This window comes from Hemitrygon akajei, chromosome 19 (genome assembly GCF_048418815.1).
Source record: "Hemitrygon akajei chromosome 19, sHemAka1.3, whole genome shotgun sequence".
NCBI classification, from domain to species: domain Eukaryota; kingdom Metazoa; phylum Chordata; class Chondrichthyes; order Myliobatiformes; family Dasyatidae; genus Hemitrygon; species Hemitrygon akajei.
The window spans coordinates 63,887,959-63,910,648 of record NC_133142.1 but is presented as its reverse complement, the minus strand read 5'-3'; the positions used below and the strand labels follow the sequence as shown (position 1 = coordinate 63,910,648).

Below are 22,690 nucleotides of genomic sequence, written 5' to 3'. Positions count from 1 at the left end.
TCACTATCTTGCCTTCTTTATAACTGCACCGATATGTTGGGAGCAGGTTAGATCCTCGGAGATCCTGACACCCAGGAACTTGATGCTGCTCACTCTCCACTTCTGATCCCTCTATGAGGATTGGTATGTGTTCCTTCATCTTACCCTTCCTGAAGTCCACAATCAGCTCTTTTGTCATACTGATGTTGAGTGCCAGGTTGTTGCTGCAACACCACTCCACTAGCTGGCATATCTCACTCCTGTATGCCCTCTCGTCACCACCTGAGATTCTACCAACAATGGTTGTATCATCAGCAAATTTATAGATGGTATCTGAGCTATGCCTAGCCACACAGTCATGGCTATAGAGAGAATAGAGCAGTGGAACAGAAAAGGTGAGTCAAAAGGCCTATGTTATGGTAGTCATGAGAGATTTTAACATGCAGGTTGATTGGGAAAATCAGGTTGATAATGGATCTCAAGAGAGTAAGTTTGTTGAATACCTATGAGATGGCTTTTTAGAGCAGTTTGTTATTGAGACTACTAGGGGATCAGCTATACTGGATTGGGTGTTATGTAATGAACCGGAGGCGATTAGGGAGCTTAATGTAAAAGAACCCTTAGGAACCAGTGATCACAATATGGTTGAGTTTAACTTGAACTTTGACAGAGAGAACGTAAAGTCTGATATAGCCGTATTTCAGTAGAGTAAGGGAAATTACAGTGGTATGAGAGAGGAGGTGGCCAAAGTAAATTGGAAGGAGCAGGGATGTCAGCAGAACAGCAATGGCTTGCGTTTCTGGGGGGAAATGAAGAAGGTACAGGACATGTGTATTCCAAAAATGAAGAAATAATCAAATGGTAAAAATAGTACAACCATGGCTGACAAGGTAAGTCAAAGCTAATGTAAAAGCAAAAGAAAGGGCATGCAACAAAACAAAAAATAGTGGGAAGGTAGAAGATTGGGAAGTTTTTAGATATCTACAGAGAGCAACTAAAAAAATCATTAGAAGGGAAAAGATGAAATCTAAAAGCAAGCTAGCAAATAATATCAAATTGAATAGGAAAAGTTCTTCCCACATCTACTCTGTCTAGGCCTTTCAACATTCGAAAGGTTTCAATGAGATCCCCCCTCATCCTTCTGAATTCCAGCATACAGACACAGAGCCATCAAACGTTCCTCGTATGATAACCCTTTCATTCCTGGAATCATCCTTGTGAACCACCTCTGGACACTGTCCAATGCCAGCACATCTTTTCCTAGATGAAGAGCCCAAAACTGTTCACAATACTCAGTGAAGCCTCACCAATGCTTTATAAAACCTCAGCATCACATCCCTGCTCTTGCAATCAAGACATTTTGATATGAATGCTAACATTGCACTTGCCTTCGTCACCACTGACTCTACCTACAGGTTAATCTATAGGATGTTCTGCACAAGGGCTTCCAAGTCCCCTTGCATCTCAGATTTTTGGATTTTCTCCCTGTTTAGAAAATAGTCTGCACATTTATTTCTACTACCAAGGTGCATGATCATACATTACATTTCATTTGCCACTTTCTTACCCATTCTCTTAATCAGTCTAAGTCCTTCTGCAGCCTATCTATTTCCTCAATCGTGCCTGGCCCTCCACCAAATCTTTGTTATCATCTGCAAACTGAAAAATAAAGCTATCTAATCCATCATCTAAGTCATTGATATACAGAAAAAAAAAGAAGCAGTCCCAACACTGACCCCTGTGGAACAACACTAGTCACTGGCAGCTAACTTGACAAGGATCTTTTTATTCCTACTCATTTCCTCCTACCAATCAGCCAATACTCTAACCATGTTAGTAACTTTCCTATAATACTTGATAAGCAGCATCATGTGTGATACCTTGCATCCCCTTTATCTATCTTATTTGTAATCTCCTCAAAGAATTGCTAGGATGTTACCAGGGTTTCAGCACTTAAGTTACAGAGAAAGGTTGAACAAGTTAGGTCTCTATTCATTGGAGCGTAGAAGGTTGAGGGGGGATTTGATCGAGGTATTTAAAATGTTGAGAGGGATAGATAGAGTTGACGTGAATAGGCTGTTTCCATTGAGAGTAGGGGAGATTCAAACGAGAGGACATGATTTGAGAGTTAGGGGGCAAAAGTTTAAGGGAAACACGAGGGGGTATTTCTTTACTCAGAGAGTGATAGCTGTGTGGAATGAGCTTCCTGTAGAAGTAGTAGAGGCCAGATCAGTTGTGTCATTTAAGGTAAAATTGGATAGGTATATGGATAGGAAAGGAGTGGAGGGTTATGGGCTGAGTGCGGGTAGGTGGGACTAGGTGAGATTAAGAGTTCGGCACGGACTAGGAGGGCCGGAATGGCCTGTTTCCGTGCTGTGATTGTTATATGGTTATATGGTTATAATTCTAACAGGTTTGTCAGGCAGGATTTTCCCTGAAGGAAACCATGCTGGCTTTGTTCTATCTTGTCCTGTCTCATCAAGTACTTCATAAACTCATCCTTATCAATTGTCTCTAACATCTTCCCAATCACTAAGGTCAGGCTAACTGGTCTATAATTTCCTTTCCACTGCCTTTCTCTTATTCTTAAAGATTGGAGTGACATTTGCAATTTTCCAGTCCTCTGGCACCATGTCAGAATCCAATGATTTATAGTTCATTGCTAATGCCACCACAATCTCTACCGCCACCTCTTTTAGAACCCTAGGGTGCCGTTCCTCTGGTCTGGGTGAGTTATTTAACCTTAGGGCTCCAGTTTTTTGAGCACCTTCTCCCTTATAATAGTAACTGCACCCACTTCTCTTCCTTCACACAGTACAAAATCTGGCACATTGCTAGTGTCTTCCACAGAGAAGACCGATGCAAAATACTCATTTAGTTTATCTGCCACCTCCTTGTCCACCATTATTATTTCTCTGGCCTCATTTACTAACAGTCCAATATCCAGTCTCATCACCCTTTTATTTTTTTACGTTACTTGAAAATGCTTTTAACATCCACTTTTATATTGTTTGCTAGCTTGGTTTCATATTTTGTCTTTTCCTTTCTAATGATTCGTTTAGTTGCTCTCTGTAGGTTTTTAAAAGCTTCCCAATCCTCTATCTTCCCACTAATTTTTGCTTTGTTGTATTTACATTAGCTTTGACTTTCCTCGTCATCCATGGTTATACTATTTTGCAATTTGAGAATTTCTTTGTTTTTGGAATACATCTGTCTGCACCTCCTCATTTTTCCCAGAAACTCACGCCATTGCTGCTCTGTTACCACCCCTGCCAGTAGCTCCTTCCAATTTACGTTAGTCACCTCCTCTCTCATACCACTGTAATTTCCTTTACTCCACTGAAATACTGCTACATCAGATTTTACTTTCTCCCTTCAGCTTTCAAGTTGAACTCAATCATATTGTGATCACTGTTTCCTAAGAGCTCCTTTACCTTAAGCTCCCTAACTGCCTCTATTTCATTACATAATACCCAATCCAGTATAGCTGATCCTCTAGTGGGATCTTCGACAAACTGCTCTAAAAAGCCATCTTGTAGGCATTCAACAAATTCTTGAGATCCATTACCAAGCTAATTTTCCCAAACAATCTGCATGTTAAAATCTCCCTTGACAATCATAATATTGCCCTTTTGACACGCCTTTTTGATTTCCTGTTGTAATCTGTGGTCCACATCCCAGCTACTGTTGGGAGACCTGTATATAATTACAGTCAGGGTCCTTTTACCCTTGCAGTTTCTTAACTCGACCCACAAGGATTCAACATCTTCCGATCCTATGTAACATTTTTCTACTGATTTGATATTTAACAGCAGAGCCACGCCACCCCCATGCTACCTTCCTATCCCTTCAATACACATGTAACCCTGAACATTCAGCTCCCAGCTACAACCATCCTTCAGCCATGATTCAGTGATGGCCACAACATCATACCTGACAATCTATAATAGTGCAACAATATCATCCACCTTATTTCTTATACTCTGTACATCGAGATATTGTGGTAAAACATGGAGAGCATTTTACGACCCAACAGATTGGATCTCGACCCTCAATCCCAGGAAGCCAGCAATGCTTTCGAACTCTGGCTAGCATGCTTCGAATTGTACCTGGAGGAGATTCAAGTGACCGAGCCTGCCACAATGCGCAGAGTTCTCCTCTCCAGGGTCAGTCCACGGGTCTACTCCATGATCAGGAACCAACCGAACTACCAGGGCATGCTGGATGCCCTCAAAAGACAATACCTGTGGCTGGTGAACACAGTCTACACAAGACATCGCTTAGCGACACGGCAGCAGCGGGCCGGAGAGTCGAGCGCTGAGTTTGTCCGGGCCCTACAGACACTCGTTCAGGCCTGTGACTGCAGGGGACTGACGGCGGAACAGCATGCGGAGCTGCTAGTAAGAGATGCCTTCGTTACGGGGATCAGGTCAGTGAACGTGCGCCAGCGACTGCTGGAACACACCGATCTTACATTACATTCAGCGATCGAGCTGGCCGACACGCTGGAGGCCGCTCTGCACAACGCTGATGCTCTCCAGATACGCGATCTCCCGCTGACCTCATGGATGCCGCAGACCCCGCAACCCGCCAGCGAATCAACCTCGACTGCTACCAGTCACGAGTCCGTGAAGTCCCCGCAACCCGCTGGCGAATCGACCTCGGCTGCTGCCAGTCGCAAGTCCGCGAAGTGTTACTTCTGCGGACTCTAGAAGCACCCCTGAAAACGCTGCCCGTCCCGAGAAGCTATCTGCTCCAGCCGCAGAAAAAAGGGCCACTTCGCCAAGGCCTGTAAGTCCAAACCACGAGCGCCGCATGCGAGGCATGGGGGTCGTCATCTTGCCTCCCCGCCACGTGCGAGGCACAGGAGCAGCCATCTTGGTCGCCACCACCTTGCCTGCCCGCCGCGTGCGTGGCATGGGGTGGCCATCTTTGTCGGTGCCACCTTGCCCCACCTCTGACCCACGGGTGCTTACCGGGCACCAAGACAGCGATTCAACCCTCGCCTCCGTGACCCTCAACCAAAGTGCTCCACACCGCCTTGCAAGGTCAATGATGGACATCCTGGTGGAGGGGCACAGGACCAGCTGCCTGTTTGACACGGGCAGCACTGAGTGTTTTATTCACCCGGACACAGTGCAATGCTGCGGACTCGTGACACGGCCAGTAAGCCAGAAGGTCACCATAGCTTCTGGGTCGCATACAACAGACATCCGGGGGAATGTGTAGTGACACTAGTGGTACAGGGCACAGAGTATCAGGACTTTGTCTTACTGGTCATGCCTCAACTGTGTGCCCCTGTGCTATTGGGGCTCGACTTTCAGAGCAACCTGAAAAGTGTGACAATGGAGTATGACAGGCCCCTCCCACCACTCACTGTCAGAAATCCTCAGTTCTGTGGGAATTCATCACATACCCCGCTACTGACCACCCAACATCATGCCAACCTCCGTGCTACGGACACCACTTGCAGCCTCTCCACCCTCAAGATCCCTCCCCCAACGCTGTTCGCCAACCTGACCCCCGACTGTAAACCTGTGGCAACTAAAAGCAGGAGGTACAGCGCGGGGGACAGGGCCTTCATTAAGTCGGAGGTGCAGCGGCTGCTCAGGGAGGGGATCATTGAGCCAAGCACAAATCCTTGGAGGGCCCAGGTGATCGTTGTTCGGACTGAGCAGAAAAATAGGATGGTTGTGGACTACAGCCAGACCATCAATAGGTTCACACAGCTTGACACGTACCCCCTACCCCGCATCACGGATATGGTCAATCAGATAGCTCAGTACAAGGTGTACTCAACCATAGACCTGAAATCCGCTTACCATCAGCTCCCCATCTGCCTTGAGGACCGCCCCTACACCACCGAGGCAGGCGGCAGGCTCTATCACTTCCTGTGCGTCCCCTTCGGTGTCACAAATGGTGTTTCTGTCTTCCAGAGGGAAATGGACCGGATGGTGGACCAGTGCCAACTGAAGGCCATGTTCCCATATCTGGATAACATCACCATCTGCAGTCACGACTGGCAGGATCACGACACCAACCTCCAACAATTTTTCCAAGTGGCCAAAGCTCTTAACCTTACCTATAACAAGTCCTGACCCCAACCGTATGTGCCCCCTTTTGGAACACCCTCTTCCCAACACCCTCAGAGCCCTCAAACGGTGCCTGGGCTTCTTTTCCTATTACACCCAATGGGTCCCTCACTACGCAGACAAGGCCCGCCCCCTGGTCAAGTCCACCTTCAGCCGCTTTAAAGGGGACATTGCCAAAGCAACGATGCATGCGGTGGACGAGACCATTCCCTTCCAAGTAGAGAGTGACGCCTCCGACTTTGCGCTGGCTGCTACCCTCAATCAGGCAGGAAGGCTGGTAGCATTCTTCTCTCGTACCCTTCAAGGCCCTGAAATTCGGCACTCCGCGGTGGAGAAAGAAGCCCAGGCCATAGTGGAAGCGATTAGACACTGGAGGCACTATCTCGCCGGCAAAAGGTTCACCTTGCTGACCGACGAGCGCTCAGTTGTGTTCATGTTTAGCAACCAACAGTGGGGCAAAATCAAAAAATGATAAAATTTTGAGGTGGAGAATTGAACTCTCCACCTACAACTATGACATCCTGTACTGGCCTGGTAGGCTTAATGAGCCCCCTGATGCCCTATCTCGGGGAACATGTGCCAGCGCACAGCTCGACCAGCTATACACCCTCCATGCAGATCTTTGCCACCCGGGGGTCACCCAGCTTTTCCATTTCGTGAAAGCCCAGAACCTGCCTTACTCCCTTGAGGAAATCAGGACGATGACCAGGGACTGCCAAGTCTTTGCTAAGTGCAAACCACACTTCTACTGTCCTGAAAAGGCACAGCTTATCAAGGCTTTGAGCGACTGAGTGTCGACTTGAAGGGCCCCCTTCCCTCCACCGACCGCAATGTGTACTTTGGTCTTCATCCCGTGGGACTCTCTTTTAAAACAAAGGAGGGGTGAATGTGGTAAACTATGCATACCTGTCTGGACACGCCCCTCTGCTGACTGCTCCTGTGGCTCCTCCCACAGACCCCTGTATAAAGGCGATTGGGGCACTACTCCTCCCTCAGTCTTCGAGATGTCGTGCTCCCTTTTGCTGTTAATAAAAGCCTATCGTTCACTTCCAGTCTCCGAGAGTTATTGATGGTGCATCAGATATAACACTTTGAGTACTGTATTTCCTACCCTTTTTGATTCTTCATCCTTAATGCACTGATACTCACCCTGCTGGCTGCCATTTTGTCCTGTCATCTGCCTGCCCTTCCTGACAGTCTGACTGCAGGCTATCTTTGCTTTTTTTTACCATCTGTCCTATCTTGAGTCCCTTCACTCTGCTTCCCACCCCCTGCCAAATTAGTTTAAACCCTCATCAACAGCTCTAACAAACCTGCCCATGAGAATATTGGTTCCCCTCTGGTTCAGGTGTAACCTGCCCCTTTTGTACAGGTTGTACCACCCCCAGAAGAGATGCCAATGATCCAAGAACCTGAAGCCCGGCCTCTCTGCACCAGCTTCTCAGCCACACATTTATCTGCCAAATCACTAACAAGTGGCACATATAGAAATCCAAAAAGTACTATCCTGATGGCGTTGCTTCTCGTTTTTCTGCCTAGCTCTCTAAATTCTCTCTTTATCATTGTTTTCCTTCCTGTATCATTGGTGCCAATATGTGCCAAGACGTCTGGCTGCTCTTCCTCCCTCTCTAAAATGCTAGGGACGTGATCCGAGCCATCCCTGACCCTGGCACCTGAGAGGCAAAATGCCATCTGGGTGTCCTGTTCACATCCACAAACTCTCCTGTCTGTTCCTCTGACTGCTGAGCCTCCTATCACTACTGTTCTCCAAAGGTCAGGATATGGGCCAGCAACAATAATTTATTTTCACACGTGTAACAACTGAGATTTAGTCATCCTAGCATCCCCACTACTCACTAACCCTAATCAGTACACTTTTGGAATGTGGGAGGAAGCCAGAGCATCCAGAGGGAATCCACACAGTAAGAGGGAAGAGTGGGAATTGAATCTCGTGGTGTAAAGCGTGCATTCTACATGCCACCCACCACCACCTTCTTAGGGGTAATTAGGGATTAAATGCTGGCCTTGTCAGCAATGCCCATACCTTATAAATGTAAATAATGTCACTGGCTGGTGGATGATTGGCACCTTTTAAGCTACTGCAATGTTCACTTGAGCTAAGCTCTGACTTCAGTTATTTCACCCCTCTCTGTACCTCTCTTTTTCCATTTCCTATTCTGGTTCCCCTCTTACCCCTTCCCTTCTCCTCACCTGGCCATCACCTCTCCCGAGTGCCCCTCCCCCTTCCCTTTTTCCCATAGTCAACTCTCCTCTCCTTTCAGATTCCTTCTTCTTCAACTCTAACTTTTCCACCTATCACCTCCCAGCTTCTCACTTTATTCTCCTTCCACCCTCCCCTCCCCCCACCTTCTTATTCTAGCTTCTTCCCCTTTACCTTCCAGTACTGTCAAAGGGTCTCAGCCCGAAATGTTGACTGTTAATTCCCCTCCGTGGCTGCTGCCTGACTTGCTGAGTTCCTCCAGCACTTTGAGTGTGCTATTCTGTATTTTCTGCATCTGCAGAATATCTTGTGTTTATAAAGAATATATCAGAGACATAGAACACTACAGCAAATAAACAGGTCCTTCTGATCTATTAATCTGCCTAGTCCCATTGACCTGCACCCAGGTCACAGGTCTCCATACCTCTCCCATCCAAGTACCTAAGCAAATTTCTCTTAAATTTTGAAAAGACTGAAATATCAACTCTTTATTCCTTTCCATAGATGCTGTTTGACCTGCTGAGTTCCTATAGCATTTTGTATGTGGAATAAAGCTCTACCCTTTGTTGCTCAGCTACTGTTAATGACACTGGTGATTTTGAAAGGGCAGGTGTTGTCATGGAAACAAAATCTACATGATACTCAATGATGTGTGCAAAGGAATGACACATTGACAGAGCTGGTGAGTCATGTCACCTGTCACAACCGGTGTGATGGATTAATTATTTTTATCCTTGTTTTAATTTTCTTTTAAGTGGTTATCAAAAGTGCCGAAATAAATATTAACTATTGAGATTTCTTTTTGAAAGTGCATACAGCATGCAGGAAATTTGGAACACATCCCCTGATGCCACTTTCAAAATTTTGGTTGAAGTCCATTATTAACTCTTAGTATTTACTTCAGTGCCACAGGTCGGGAGGTTTTTGACTGGATTCTGGACCAAGGATATTATTCAGAACGGGATACCAGCAACGTGATCAGACAAGTACTGGAGGCTGTTGCCTACCTGCATTCCCTCAAGATTGTGCACAGAAATCTGAAGGTAACGGATGTCTAAATTAACCAGTGCCTCTCACTGTCCTTTACTAAAGTGGATTTGCATTAACTTATTTTCACCAGTAAGAAGAGCCTCAGTATGACTGTCCCTTAAGAGACTAATGTTCAAATCCCTTCCAACCATCCTCACTGCATTGTTAGTGATAATGTAGAGTGGATTCAAACTTGTGCCTCTGAACTCTGTGTGGTAACTCTACAACCATACTACCTTACAATTAGCCAGTGTTATCTCACAACCAGCTGCCTCAACTGAAGGTAAGAAATCCAGTAGATGAGTTATCCACTCAGCTCCTTTGTCCTGTTCAAGTATTCAGTTAGAACAGGGCTAACCTGTACCTCCTTAAACTATCTTTGCTCATGTCACTTGGTTGCTTACCCAACAAAACACATAAGCCTCCTCAGGTTGGATGGCACTGGAACTAGAGATCATAGGTATACAGTGAAAGGTGAACTGTTTAAGGGAAATGTTTTTCACTCACAGGGACATGTGAGTATGGAATAAGTTGCCAGTGGAAGTGGTCGATACAGGTTCAGTTTAAGAGAAGTTTAGATAGGTAGATGGAGGAGAGAGGTATAGAGGGCTATGATCCGTGTGCAGGAAGATGGGACTGGGCAGAAAAACAAGCCAGAATGGACAAGATGGGCTAAAGGGCCTGTTTCTGTGCTGTCATGCTCTGTGATTCTATGAGACTCTTGGCACATTGCTCACTGCCCTTTTAAGAAATCTTGCACATTGAAAAGAGAATCAATCAAAGGTTGGTGAACAAAAGGAATTCCTTATGCCAAAAAGTTGTGGAGGGTCAATTGTTCACAACAAAGATTGATCAGTTTTCTTGGATGTTAGACAAATTGAAGGATAAGGTGATAGTGCAAAACGAACACTACTGAGTTGGAAGAACAATCGCAATATTTTAGAGTACAAGGCCAGGCTGAAGGGGATGAGTGGCCTATTCCTATGCTAATTAATATTCCTATGTTGTAGGCCTGGATCTCTGATAGTGAATGGGTAAGATAACATTGGCCTTCATAAATCAGAGTATTGAATGTAAGAGTTAGGATTTTATGTGACGTTGTATAAGATGTTGGTGAGGCCTAATTTGGAGGATTGTGTGCAATTCTGGCCACCGACCTACAGGATAGATATAAATAAGATTGACAGAGTACAGAGAAAATTTACAAGAATGTTTCTGGGACTTGAGGACCTGAGTTACAGGGAAAGGTTGAATAGGTTGGGACTTCATTCCCTGGAGCATGGTAAAATATGGGGATATTTGATAGAGATGTACACAATTATGGTGTAGTTGGGGTAAATGCAAGGAGATTATTTCCACTGAGATTGGGTGAGATTACAACGAAAGGTCATAAGTTCAGGGTGAAAGGTGAAATATTTAAGGGCAAGTTGACAGGGAACTTCTTCACTCCAAAGGGTGGTAAGAGTATGGAATGAGTTCCTAATGAAAGTGGTGGGTATAGGTTCAACTGTAACATTTAAGAGAAGATTGGTTAAGTACAAGGATGGGAGGGGCATAGAGTGCTCGGGTGCAGGAACAGGTCAATGGGACTTGGCAGAATAACAGTTCAGCACAGACTAGATGAGCCAAAGGCCTGTTTCTGTGCTGTAGTGTTCTATAACTCCTGGAGTTACTGCCCTTGACAATGAGGCACCATTTGACTGTGCGCATCATCATGGAGCACAGTTTAAACTGATGTTTGTCGACATCAAGGTCAGAAGTCACACTTTGCACAAAAGAAGATGGTTGCCATTGTTAGAATTCGATCTTTCCAGCCCTACCGCATGACTGCAGAGTTCTTCAGGCCAAACCCTTGCCCCATCACCTTTAACTGCCTCATTAATAATCTTCATCCATCAGAAGGTCAGGTGATCATTGTTGGCCACACAACGTTCAGCTCCATGTGCAATTTCTCCGCAACTGAAACAGTGCAAGAGCTAGCTTGATGCAAAATGTGAACAGTGTTCAGGCTAGTGGTGATGTGGGTATAGGTCTTATGCCACAAATGTCTCAGATAATGACCATCAACTACAAGAGAAAATGGAACCACCTAGCCTTAACATTCCCTTAGCCAATCCCTCACATTCTAGGGGAATGCCCCCAGTCCTCCATATACTGAGGGCCCCTGTTGATCAGACACACAGCTGTGGCTAAAAGAAGAGCTCAGAGGTTGGATATCCTCTATTGAGTTCCCAAAGCCTTTTGATCTGGTTCAAGGACAAGTCGGCAAAGTGAAGGATTACTTTCTACTTGCCAGCAACCCACAAGAAACCTGGGTGGGTTGGGTTAGTAAACTTGCTGAGGATACAAAGGTTGGGGGTGTTGTAGATGGTGTGGAGGGCTGTCAGAGGTTACAGTGGGACATCAATAGGATGCAAAACTAGGCTGAGAAGTGGCAGATGGAGTTCAGCACAGGTAAGTGTGAGGTGGTTCATTTTGGTAGGTCAAATATGATGGCAGAATATAGTATTAATGGTAAGACCCTTGGCAGTGTGGAGGATCAGGGGGATCTTGGAGTTCGTGTCCATAGGACGCTCAAAGCAGCTGCACAGGTTGACTCTGTGGTTGAGAAGGCATACAGTGCATTGGCCTTCATCAACTGTGGGATTGAGGTCAAGAGCCAAAAGGTAATGTTACAGCTTTATAGGATCCTGGTCAGACCCCACTTGGAGTACTGTGCTCAGTTCTGGTCACCTCACTACAGGAAGAATGTAGAAATTATAGAAAGGGCACAGAGGAGATTTACAAGGATGTTGCCTGGATTGGGGAGCATGCCTTATGAAGATAGGTTGAGTGAACTTGGCCTTTTCTCCTTGGAGCAATGGCGGATAAGAGGTAACCTGATAGAGGTGCATAAAATGATGAGAGGCATTGATCGTGTGGATAGTCAGGGCTTTTTCTCAGGGCTGAGATGACTAATACAAGAGGGCACAGTTTTAAGGTGCTTGGAAGTAAGTACAGAGGTAAGGGGTAAGGGGTAAGTTTTTTACATGGAGAGTGGTGAGTGTGTTGAATGGGCTGCTGGTGACTGTGGTGGAGGCGGAAACGATAGAGTCTTTTAAGAGGCTCCTGGATAGCTACATGGAGCTTAGAAAAATAAAGGGGTATGGGTAACCTTGGGTAATTTCTAAAGTCAGTACATTTCAGCACGGCATTGTGGGCTGAAGGGCTTGTATTGTGCTGTAGGTTTTCTATGTTTCTAAATGCTGAGTATTATCTTTAAAAGTCCATGAGACACAGAGGGAGAATTATACCATTTGGCCCATAAAATCCACTCTGTTATCCAACCATGGCTGATATATTTTCCCTCTCAACCCTATTCTCCCCCTTCTTCCTTTGATGCCTTTAGTAATCAAAAACCCATCAATCTCTTCTTTAAATATAAACAATAACTTAGCCTCTACAGCAGTGGTTCCCAACCTTTTTTTTGGCCATGCCCCACCTAATCACCTCTAAAATCCTGATGCCCCCTGTGGTGATATATAATTCTTATTATTCAAAGAGTGAACTCCTATTCACCTGGAGGAAGCCTAAAAGACCATTAACTTGGTTTAAACAAGCTTCCAAAGAACATGGCATTCATGAAAGAGAAAAATAAAAGAACCAAAGTACTGTTAAAGTTCTGAGGAAGAAATTACTAAGAAATTGTAAAAAAAAAGAACATTAAGTGATATTAAAATAATAATAATAATAAATAAATAAAACAATGCCGATTCATTTCTACAGCATACAAAGACAGATACACCGTTTAAAAGAGATGACGCAATGTACACACCTTCACACCACCAAGAACCGAAAGCTACTGCAAAAAGCAGCATTGGCGCGACCTCGTACGAGTTTCTTACGCGTTTGGACTTGTTCATTCGTTCCTTCCTACATCAGTCAATTCATTAATTTAATTATGAAAGCCATTTGATGGTTGTAATGATGGTGATACACTATATATACACAGTACATACGCAATTACACATGTACATACACACAAGTATTTTTATGTATGCATACTGTAAATACACATATGTATTAACTCGCACACACACTCATACTCACACAGACTTACTAGAAAAAATTCACTGTTAATAACTCATTCTCGAATTGCCCCCCTTAAAAATCAAATTACCCCCCTGTGGGGCGTACGCCCCACGTTGGGAACCACTGTTCTACAGCCATCTGTGGCAATGGATTCCTCAGATTCATCACCCTCTGGTTAAAAAAAAATCCTTTCATCTCTGCTCTAAAGGGACATCCTTCTATTCTGAGGCCGCGCCCTCTGATCCTGGACTTGCCCACTATAGGCAACGTTCTCTCTACATCCATTCTATCTAGGTCTATCAATATTCAGTAGGTGTCCACTAAGGGAAGTAAATAACACTATTAATCTATGACTTTATGAAATCCACTATCCTTACTTGGTCTGACATATATGTAACTCCAGATTCAGTGTGGTAGCCAGAGAAAGTAGTTGAGGCAGATATAATTGTGACATTTAAAAGACCTAGATAAGTAAATAAATAGGAAAGGTTTAGGGCACTATGGGCCAAACACAGGTGAATGGCATCAACTTAGGTGGGCCCCTTTGGTTGGCATGGACGAGTTGAGCTGTTCCTGTCCTGTATTACTTTCACTCTGTGACTATCAGGTGCTTCTGAAATGATCTGGTTACCCAATCAAAATCAAAGTCAAGTTTATTATCATACACACAAGTACATGTATGCATAGGTAAATGAAAAGCTTACTTGCAACAACATCACAGGCACATAGTGTCAGCTAAAGAGATGGTTATTAAATGGTGGGTTTAAAATATGTCCTTTTGATGGGTCCTCATGATGAGTAATTCTTTAAGATGAATATTAACATCGACTTTCTATTTGTAGACTTTCTCCCCAATTATTTTTGTATGTGGTAGGTGTTGATGACAGAAAGAGATTGGCAGGTTGCCAAGCCCACGGTTACAGAGATTTTGTGACATCAGTGAAGATATTTATTCAGAAACTTATAACAAATGTTCGAGCCATGCATTTTTTTTTATTCAGACCACCAGCTTTCTGTTCAAAGCTCTTTCAAGCCAATCTGCATTGTCGTCAGAATGCTCATGATTTAAACAAAAGCATTCAAAATATACCCAACTCGATAAACGAGAACTCCATATGTCTACACAACAAGTGCTATGACTAGCTCTAAATCTCACTCTTCTGTATAATCAAGAGCTCCATATGCTACACACAGTGATGATGCAGGAGCCTTAACCCATGCTTTGGTGTATAAGCATTGCACAGTATGCACAGTGGCCCAGAATATTTTATCCCATTTTGCAGTTAGAACATAGAACACAGAATATTCCAACACAGTACAGTACTGGTCTTTTGACCCGTGATGTTGTGCCAACCTATTAATTTAACTTTTCCCCCTTACATCGCCCTGCATTTTTCTATCATCCACATGCCTATTTAAGAGTTTCTTAAATGCCCTTGATGTATCTGCCTCTACCACCACCCTTGGCTGGGTATTTTATGCACTCACCACTCTTTGTGTAAAGAACTTAACTTTGACATCCCCCCCCAATATTTTCCTTCAATCAACATCAAATTATGCCTCCTAGCCATTTCCACCCTGGGGCAAGAAGTCTCTAGCTATCCACTCAATCTATGCCTCTCATCATCTTGTACATCTCTGTCAAGTCACCTCTCATCCTTCTTCGCTCCAAAGAGAAAAGCCCGAGCTCACTCAACCTATGTCAACCTAAGACATGCTCTCTAATCCAGGCAACATCCTGGTAAATCACCTCTGCACCCTCTCTAAGGCTTCTACATCCTTCCTTCTATATCCAGAACTAGTTAACAGTTTATAAGATCATCAATTTAAATTGGTAAATTGGTTTACTACTGTCACATGTACCGAGGTACAGTGAAAGTATTTGCTTTGTATGCCATCTATATAGATCACTTCAGTAAAGTTCTTGGTCATAAGGTAGACGCTGTCAAGAGTACATCTTGTCATAATAAGGGACTGTTAAATAACTTTAGAACTCTAGGGTAGAGCTGTCCTTGAGCTTATTCTTATGTGCTTCCTGGATTTTATAACTGCTGCTCTGTGGGAAGGAGGAAAAAATAAAATCTTCAAGGGAGGGGGTGGGGTTGATTATGTGGGCTGACTTTACCAAGGCAGTGAGAAGTGTAGACAAGAGTCCATGGAGAGAAGTTTGGTTTCCACAATGTTCTGAGCGGCTTCCACGACTCTTTACTCTTGAGCAGAGTAGTTGACATATCAAGCTGTGATGCCCTCTACTGGTGAGGATCAATAAAAATTGGTGAAGGTCAACAGGGACATGACATATGCCTTTAGCATCCCGAGGAAACAGAGGTACTGGTGAGGTTTCTTGGCTGTGGCATCTACGTTCTGACCAAGACAGGCTATTGGTGACATTCACTTCCAGCAACCTGAAATTCTCAGCCCACTTAACCCTCGCACTGGCGTAAACAAGAACTTCTTGAAAGATATTCCTTTGATCCTCCAATTTTGTATTCTTGCTGTGATATATGATTGATGTTAAAACAGAATTTTCAGAGCAGTTCACAATTATGTATTAGTAATCATAGCAAAATTAATTATTTATTAAAAGTACCCTGGAACATGGAAATCTGAAATAAAATCAGAAATGGGGGGGCTATGTGATCTTAAAGTAGGTTAAAAGGTGAGCACAACATTGTGGGCTGAAGGGCCTGTACTGTGCAGTACTGTCCTATGTACAGGAGATCTGAAGAAGAGTCAACAGGTGAAAAATTAACTCAGTTTCCTGCTCCTTAAATGCTGCAGGACCTGCTCAGTGCCTCTGGCATTTTCTGCTTTAATTCCAATTTTTTATTCTCAATTTATTTAAATTTCTTTGCATTTTTAGTACCTTTTTCCTGTCTTTGGGTCAACAGCCCTGGTGTATCAAGTCTGGCAGCTTAATCTGTTCCAACGAAGTGCTTTTTTTAACTGAAAACATTAGATATTGGCTTTGTGGGAGAAGCCAGAGAGTGATTGGCTCTCTGACTGGAGGCCTGTGACTGGTGGAGTACTGCAGGGATCAGTGCTGGGTCCACTGTTGTTTGTCATCTACATCAATGATCTGGATAATGTGGTTAACTGGATCAGCACATACGTGGATGACAAGATTGGGCATGCAGTGGACAGTGAGGAAGACTACCAAACCTTGCATTTGGAATTGAACCAGCAGGAAAAACAGTCTGAAAAGCTTTGGTAGGACTAACCAGGTAGGACTTACACAGTGAATGGTAGAGCACTGAAAAATGCTGTAGAACAAAGGGATCTGGGAATACAGGTCCATAATTCATTGAAGACTGTGTCATAGGCAGATAAGGCCATAAAGAAAGCTTTTGGCACATTTGGCCTTCATAAATCAATGTACAGGAGATGGGCTGTTCTGCTGAAGTTGTATAAGACATTGGTGAGGCCTAATTTGGAGTACTGTGTGCAGTTTTGGTCACCTACCTACAGGAAAGATTTAAAATAAGGTTAAAAGAGTGCAGAGAAAATTTACAAGGATGTTGCTGGGATTGGAGGATCTGAGTTATAAGGAAAGATTGAATACGTTAGGACTTTATTCCTTGGAACATAGAAGATTGAGGGGAGTTTTGATAGAGGTGTACAAAATTATAAAGGGTATAGTTAGGGTAAATTTAAGCAGGAATTTTCCACCGAGGTTAGGTGGATCTACAACTAGAGGTCATGGGTTAAATGTGAAACATGAAAAGTTTAAGGGGAACATGAGGGGAATCTTCTTCACTCAGAGGATCATGAGAGTGTGAAACAAGCTGCCAGAGCAAGTGGTGCAAGCGAGCTCAATTTCAACATTCAAAAGAGGTTTGGGTAGGTATATGTAGGGCTATGGTCCCAGTACAGGTTGATGGGAGTAGATAGCTTAAATGATTCGGCATGGACTATATGGGCTGAAGAGCCTGTTTCTGTACCGAACTGTTCTATGGCTCTATTAATCTTCTACTTCATAGAGGCATTTTGAGCTGCATTTTCTGTTTAATAAAGGGGTTAACATATGAGGAGTATTTGATGGCTCTGGCCCTGTACTCACTGGAGTTTAGAAGAATGAGGGGGGGGATCTCATTGAAACCTATCGAATATTGAAAGGCCGAGATAGAGTGGATGAGGAGAGGATGTTTCAAATGTTGAAGAGTCTTGGACCAGAGGGCACAGCCTCAGAATAGAAGGATGTCTCTTTAAAATAGAAATAAGGAGGAATTCTTTTAGCCATGGGGTTGTGAATCTGTGGAATTAATTGCTACAGACATCTGTAGCAGCTAATTCATTTGGTATATTTAAAGCAAAGGTTGGTAGCTTCCTGATTAGTAAGGGCATCAAAGGTTATGGCAGGCAGACAGGAGAATGGGGTTGAAAGGGATAATAAGTCAACCATGATGGAATGGTGGAACAGACTTGACTGGCTGTATAGCCTAATCCTACTCCTTTGTCATATGGTATTCTCCAACATATGAATCACTATGGTTGTGTGAGTTGAAGTAACTCATAGTAAACGTAAATTTTTTGCCTGATAAATTGCTGGAAGCACCTTTGAAGCTAAGAGATAACTGGGACCTTTAGGATTAATGGAGAAAATAGTTTATCACATTGTGAGATTAAAACTTTTGTTGTTTAGATCAATGTGTATTTTTGAAGTTCTCAACTCAGATAGTTTATGCTCAGTAATGTCAGTATCATGCTTCTGGACACTAAAGAAATCAATCTATAAGGAAACTATCTGGGAAACTGCACTGTAATGAAAGTGAATTATCTGGGAAGTTAGAAAGAGTCATGACCTTACTGAAATCCTGGAAGATACAGCAAAGTTATATCAAAAACACTGGATAAAGAGACAGGAGAAATAATAAAATAACTTCCATTTTATAAAATGCCAAGAAGAATGTACTTCCTCTTGGACTCTTTAGTTTCATTTGTTGCCTGGGCTGGTGAGAATGCAAAAATTTAAATTTAAATTTAAATTTAATTTTAAATATCATTAGAAGTAGAAACATTTCGAATGTTGAAAGGCATGGACAGAGTGGATGTGGCAAAGTTGTTTCCCATGGTGGGGGGGTCTGGTACGAGAGGACATGACTTGAGGATTGCAGGGCGCCCATTCAGAATAGAGATGCAAAAAAAAAATTTTAGCCAGAGGGTGGTGAATCTATGGAATTTGTTGCCACAGGCGGCAGTGGAGGCCATCATTGGGTGTATTTAAGGCAGAGATTGATAGGTATCTGAGTAGACAGGGCATCAAAGGTAATGGTGAGAAGGCGGGGGAATGGGACTAAAGGGGAGATTGGATCAGCTCATGATGAAATGGCTGAGCAGACTCGATAGGCCGAATGGCCGACATCTGCTCCTTTGTCTTATGGTCTATGGTCTTAGTATCCTAAGATTGTTAAGTGACAGCCTCTCTACAGCGTGTTTAAATTGTTTTAAAGGTCCAATTTTAAACCTTCTTGAGATTCATAAGGAAATTACTGGGACTTGAGGACCCAATTTCTAGGGAAAGGTTGAATAGGTTAGGGCTTTATTCCCTGGAGTGAAGGAGAATGAGGGGAGATTTGATGGAGTTATACAATACATTGAAGGATATAGATAGGGTCATCCCAGTGATTTTCCAGATAGGCTTTTACCACTGAGGTTGGGTGAGTCTAGAATTAGAAGTCATGAGTTAAGGCTGAAAGGTGAAATATTTAAGTGAAACCTGAGTGGTAACTTCTTCATTCAGAGGGTGTTGAGAGTGCAGAATGAGCTGCCAGCAGAAGTGTGGATACAGGTTTAATTTCAACAATTAAGTTTTGATAAGTACATGGATGGGAGGAGTATGGAGGGCTGTGGTCCAGGTGTAGGTCAACAGTTAATAACAGTTTAGCATGGACTAGATGGGCCAAAGGGATTGATTCCATTTTGAAATGCTCTCTTGACTATGAGTATATGTCTTTAAAAGGGGGTGGGGGGGTGGAACTGCCTTTAACAGTTATTTACATTAGCTACAAATTCCTTCCTAAACCCCAGCCCCTAACAACCCCACCTCCACCAACATCCTTTCCCAGTACAGTCAAATTGCCAGATTGACTGCACCCAGAACATTTTGACTGCTTTTAATAGATTGTTATTTTTCCTAGAATCAGATTCAGGCTTAATATCACTAGCATATGTAGTGTATTTTATTGTTTTGTGGCAGCAGTACATTGCAATACATAGTAATAAAAACTATAAATTACAATAAAATGTGTTACAGTAAGAAAAAATAGTGAGGTAGTATTCATGGGTTCAATATCCATTCAGAAATCTGATGGTTTTTGGGGGAGAAGCTGTTTCTGAAACATTGAGTGTGTATCTTCAGGCACCTGTAGCTCCTCATTGATGGTAACAATGAAAAGAGGGTGCACAACATTTTCCACCAATGTTTGGGTAACTCAGGTCATTAACCCAGGAAAAAAATCCATTTTTGTTATTCTTCTGATGTTGTCTTTAAATTGTCAGTGTGGTGTTATGTGGTGGCTCTCAGCCTTAGCTGGAGCCAAACAGCTGATGTGCATGACATCCTGTGACTACTAACAATAATTATCCATTCTCTCCATCAATTTTGAATCTGTTTTCTTCCCCTGCTTCTTTCAGTTGGAGAACTTAGTTTATTTCAATCGCCTAAAAAACTCCAAGATTGTAATAAGCGACTTTCACCTGGCAAAGATGGAGAACGGGCTGATTAAAGAGCCTTGTGGCACTCCGGAGTATCTAGGTGAGATCTCGTAGGTAAAGATGCGAGAGGTAATAATGTGTTTACCTAACATCTTTGATGTAAATTTTCAAAGTGCAAAGTAAATTTATTATCAAAGTTCATATACATCACTATATACAACTCTGAGATTCATTTTCTTGTGGGCATTCACAGTAAATACAAGAAACACAATAGAATCAATGCAAGACTGGACCCAACAGGATGGATGGACAACCAATGCATAAAAGACAAAATCTATACAAATACTGAAAGAAAGTAATAGTAATAAATAAGTAAGCAAAACAAAAAGAGAAGATGAGATAGTTCCTCAAAGTGAGTCCATAGGTTGTGGGAGCAGTTCAGTGATAGAGTGAGTGAAGTTAACCCCTCTGGTTTAGGAACCTGATGGTTGAGGGGTAATGACTGTTCCTGAACCTGGTGATACACATCCTGAGGCTCATGTACCACCTTCCTGACGGTAGCGGTGAGAAGAGAGCATGGCCTGGGTGGCGGGGGCCCTTGATAGATACTGATGAGACAGCGCTCCATGTAGATGTGCTTAATGGTCAGGAGGGCTATTCAGGTGTTTCTTAAGCACCTCACAAACCAACGAAATACTCACTTAATTTGGTGGCATGGTAAAGTAGTGGTTAGTATACAGTAACTCCATTACAGCACTATTGATCGGAGCAAACACGAGGAAATCTGCAGATGCTGGAAATTCAAACAACAACACACAGCAGGCCAGGCAGCTGGGGTAAGAAGGGGAGGAGGGGCATTAATGGAAGTTACCCCATCCCTGACATATTTAGTTGTTTGCCTGTTCTCCATCTCCCTCTGGTGCTTCCCCCCCCCCCTCTTTCTCCCGAGGCCTCTCGTCCCATGATCCTTTCCCTTCTCCAGCTCTGTATCACTTTCGCCAATCACCTTTCCAGCTCTTAGCTTCATCCCACCCCCTCCTGTCTTCTCCTATTATTTCGCATTTCCCCCTCCCCCCACTACTTTCAAATCTCTTATTATCTTTCCTTTTGGTTAGTCCTGACGAAGGGTCTTGGCCCAAAACGTCGACAGTGCTTCTCCTATAGATGCTGCCTGGCCTGCTGTGTTCCACCAGCATTTTGTGTGTGTGACTATTGATTGGAGTTCAATTCCACTGCTGTCTGTAAGAAGATTGTATGTTCTCACCATGACTCAGGGTGCTCTGCTTTCCTCTCACAGTAGGTTAATTGACCACATGAGTATTATTGGGCAGTGCAGGCTTGTTGTGCCACACGGGCCTGTTACTGTACTGTACCTCAAAATAAATAAATAGATTTCAACACAGCCAGTAACTTGTACATATAAATAACAGTGGAAAAGCAGGGCACCATGGTCGTGTAATGGTTAGCATGATGCTATTACAGCTCGGGGCATCGGAGTTTGGAGTTCCATCCTGGCATAGCTGTGAGGAGTCTCTGTATGTCCACCCTGTGGAATGCATGGGTTTTCTCTAGGTGCTCTGGTTTCCTTCCTCAGTCCAAACACCTACCGGGTATGTTAATTGGTCATTGTAAGTTTCCTGTGATTAGGTTAGGGTTAAATCAAGGGTTGACGGCGGTAGCTGAGTAGCATGGCTAGAAAGAGCAGAAAGGCCTATTCTGCACTGTATCTTTAAACAAACAAATAAATAATCAGTGAGTGAGGTTAGTTGAGGATGCACTGGTCCTGAACAGGGATCACTCTGATCTTTAAAGCAATCCCATGTGATCATTCATGTCAGGCTGAGAGAGCTGTTGCCTCACAACGTCAGAGACCCGGGTTCACTCTTGACCTTGGCTGCTGTCAGTGTGGAGTCTGCATGTTTTCCTTGTGATGATGTGGGTTTCCTCCAGGTGCACCAGTTTCCTCACTCACAGTGGCAGTTAACGCGATGCTATTACAGCTCAGGGCATCGGAGTTCGGACTTTAATCCCAGCATCCTCTGTAAGAAGTTTGTACATCCTTCCCATGAAATGATAGATAGATAGATAGATAGATAGATAGATACTTTATTCATCCCCATGGGGAAATTCAACTTTTTTTCCAATGTCCCATACACTTGTTGTAGCAAAACTAATTACATACAATACTTAACTCAGTAAAAAAATATGATATGCATCTAAATCACCGTCTCAAAAAGCATTAATAATAGCTTTTAAAAAGTTCTTAAGTCCTGGCGATAGAATTGTAAAGCCTAATGGCACAGGGGAGTATTGACCTCTTCATCCTGTCTGAGGAGCATTGCATCGATAGTAACCTGTCGCTGAAACTGCTGCTCTGTCTCTGGATGGTGCTATGTAGAGGATGTTCAGAGTTATCCATAATTGACCGTAGCCTACTCAGCGCCCTTCGCTCAGCTACCGATGTTAAACTCTCCAGTACTTTGCCCACGACAGAGCCCGCCTTCCTTACCAGCTTATTAAGACGTGAGGCGTCCCTCTTCTTAATGCTTCCTCCCCAACACGCCACCACAAAGAAGAGGGCGCTCTCCACAACTGACCTATAGAACATCTTCAGCATCTCACTACAGACATTGAATGACGCCAA

The 22,690-nt window shown here is 43.6% G+C and overlaps 1 protein-coding gene across 5 annotated transcripts in view; it reads left to right on the top strand.

The window, feature by feature from the left end:
• LOC140741998 (caM kinase-like vesicle-associated protein) overlaps positions 1-22,690 on the top strand; it is a 205,551-nt gene that overhangs the window by 142,425 nt on the left and 40,436 nt on the right. For all 5 annotated transcript variants that reach the window (XM_073072655.1, XM_073072656.1, XM_073072652.1 and 2 more), the window contains 2 exons: positions 9,197-9,335; positions 20,026-20,146. In XM_073072655.1, coding sequence (XP_072928756.1) covers positions 9,197-9,335; positions 20,026-20,146 — 260 coding nt within the window. The remainder of the gene's footprint in view (positions 1-9,196; positions 9,336-20,025; positions 20,147-22,690) is intronic.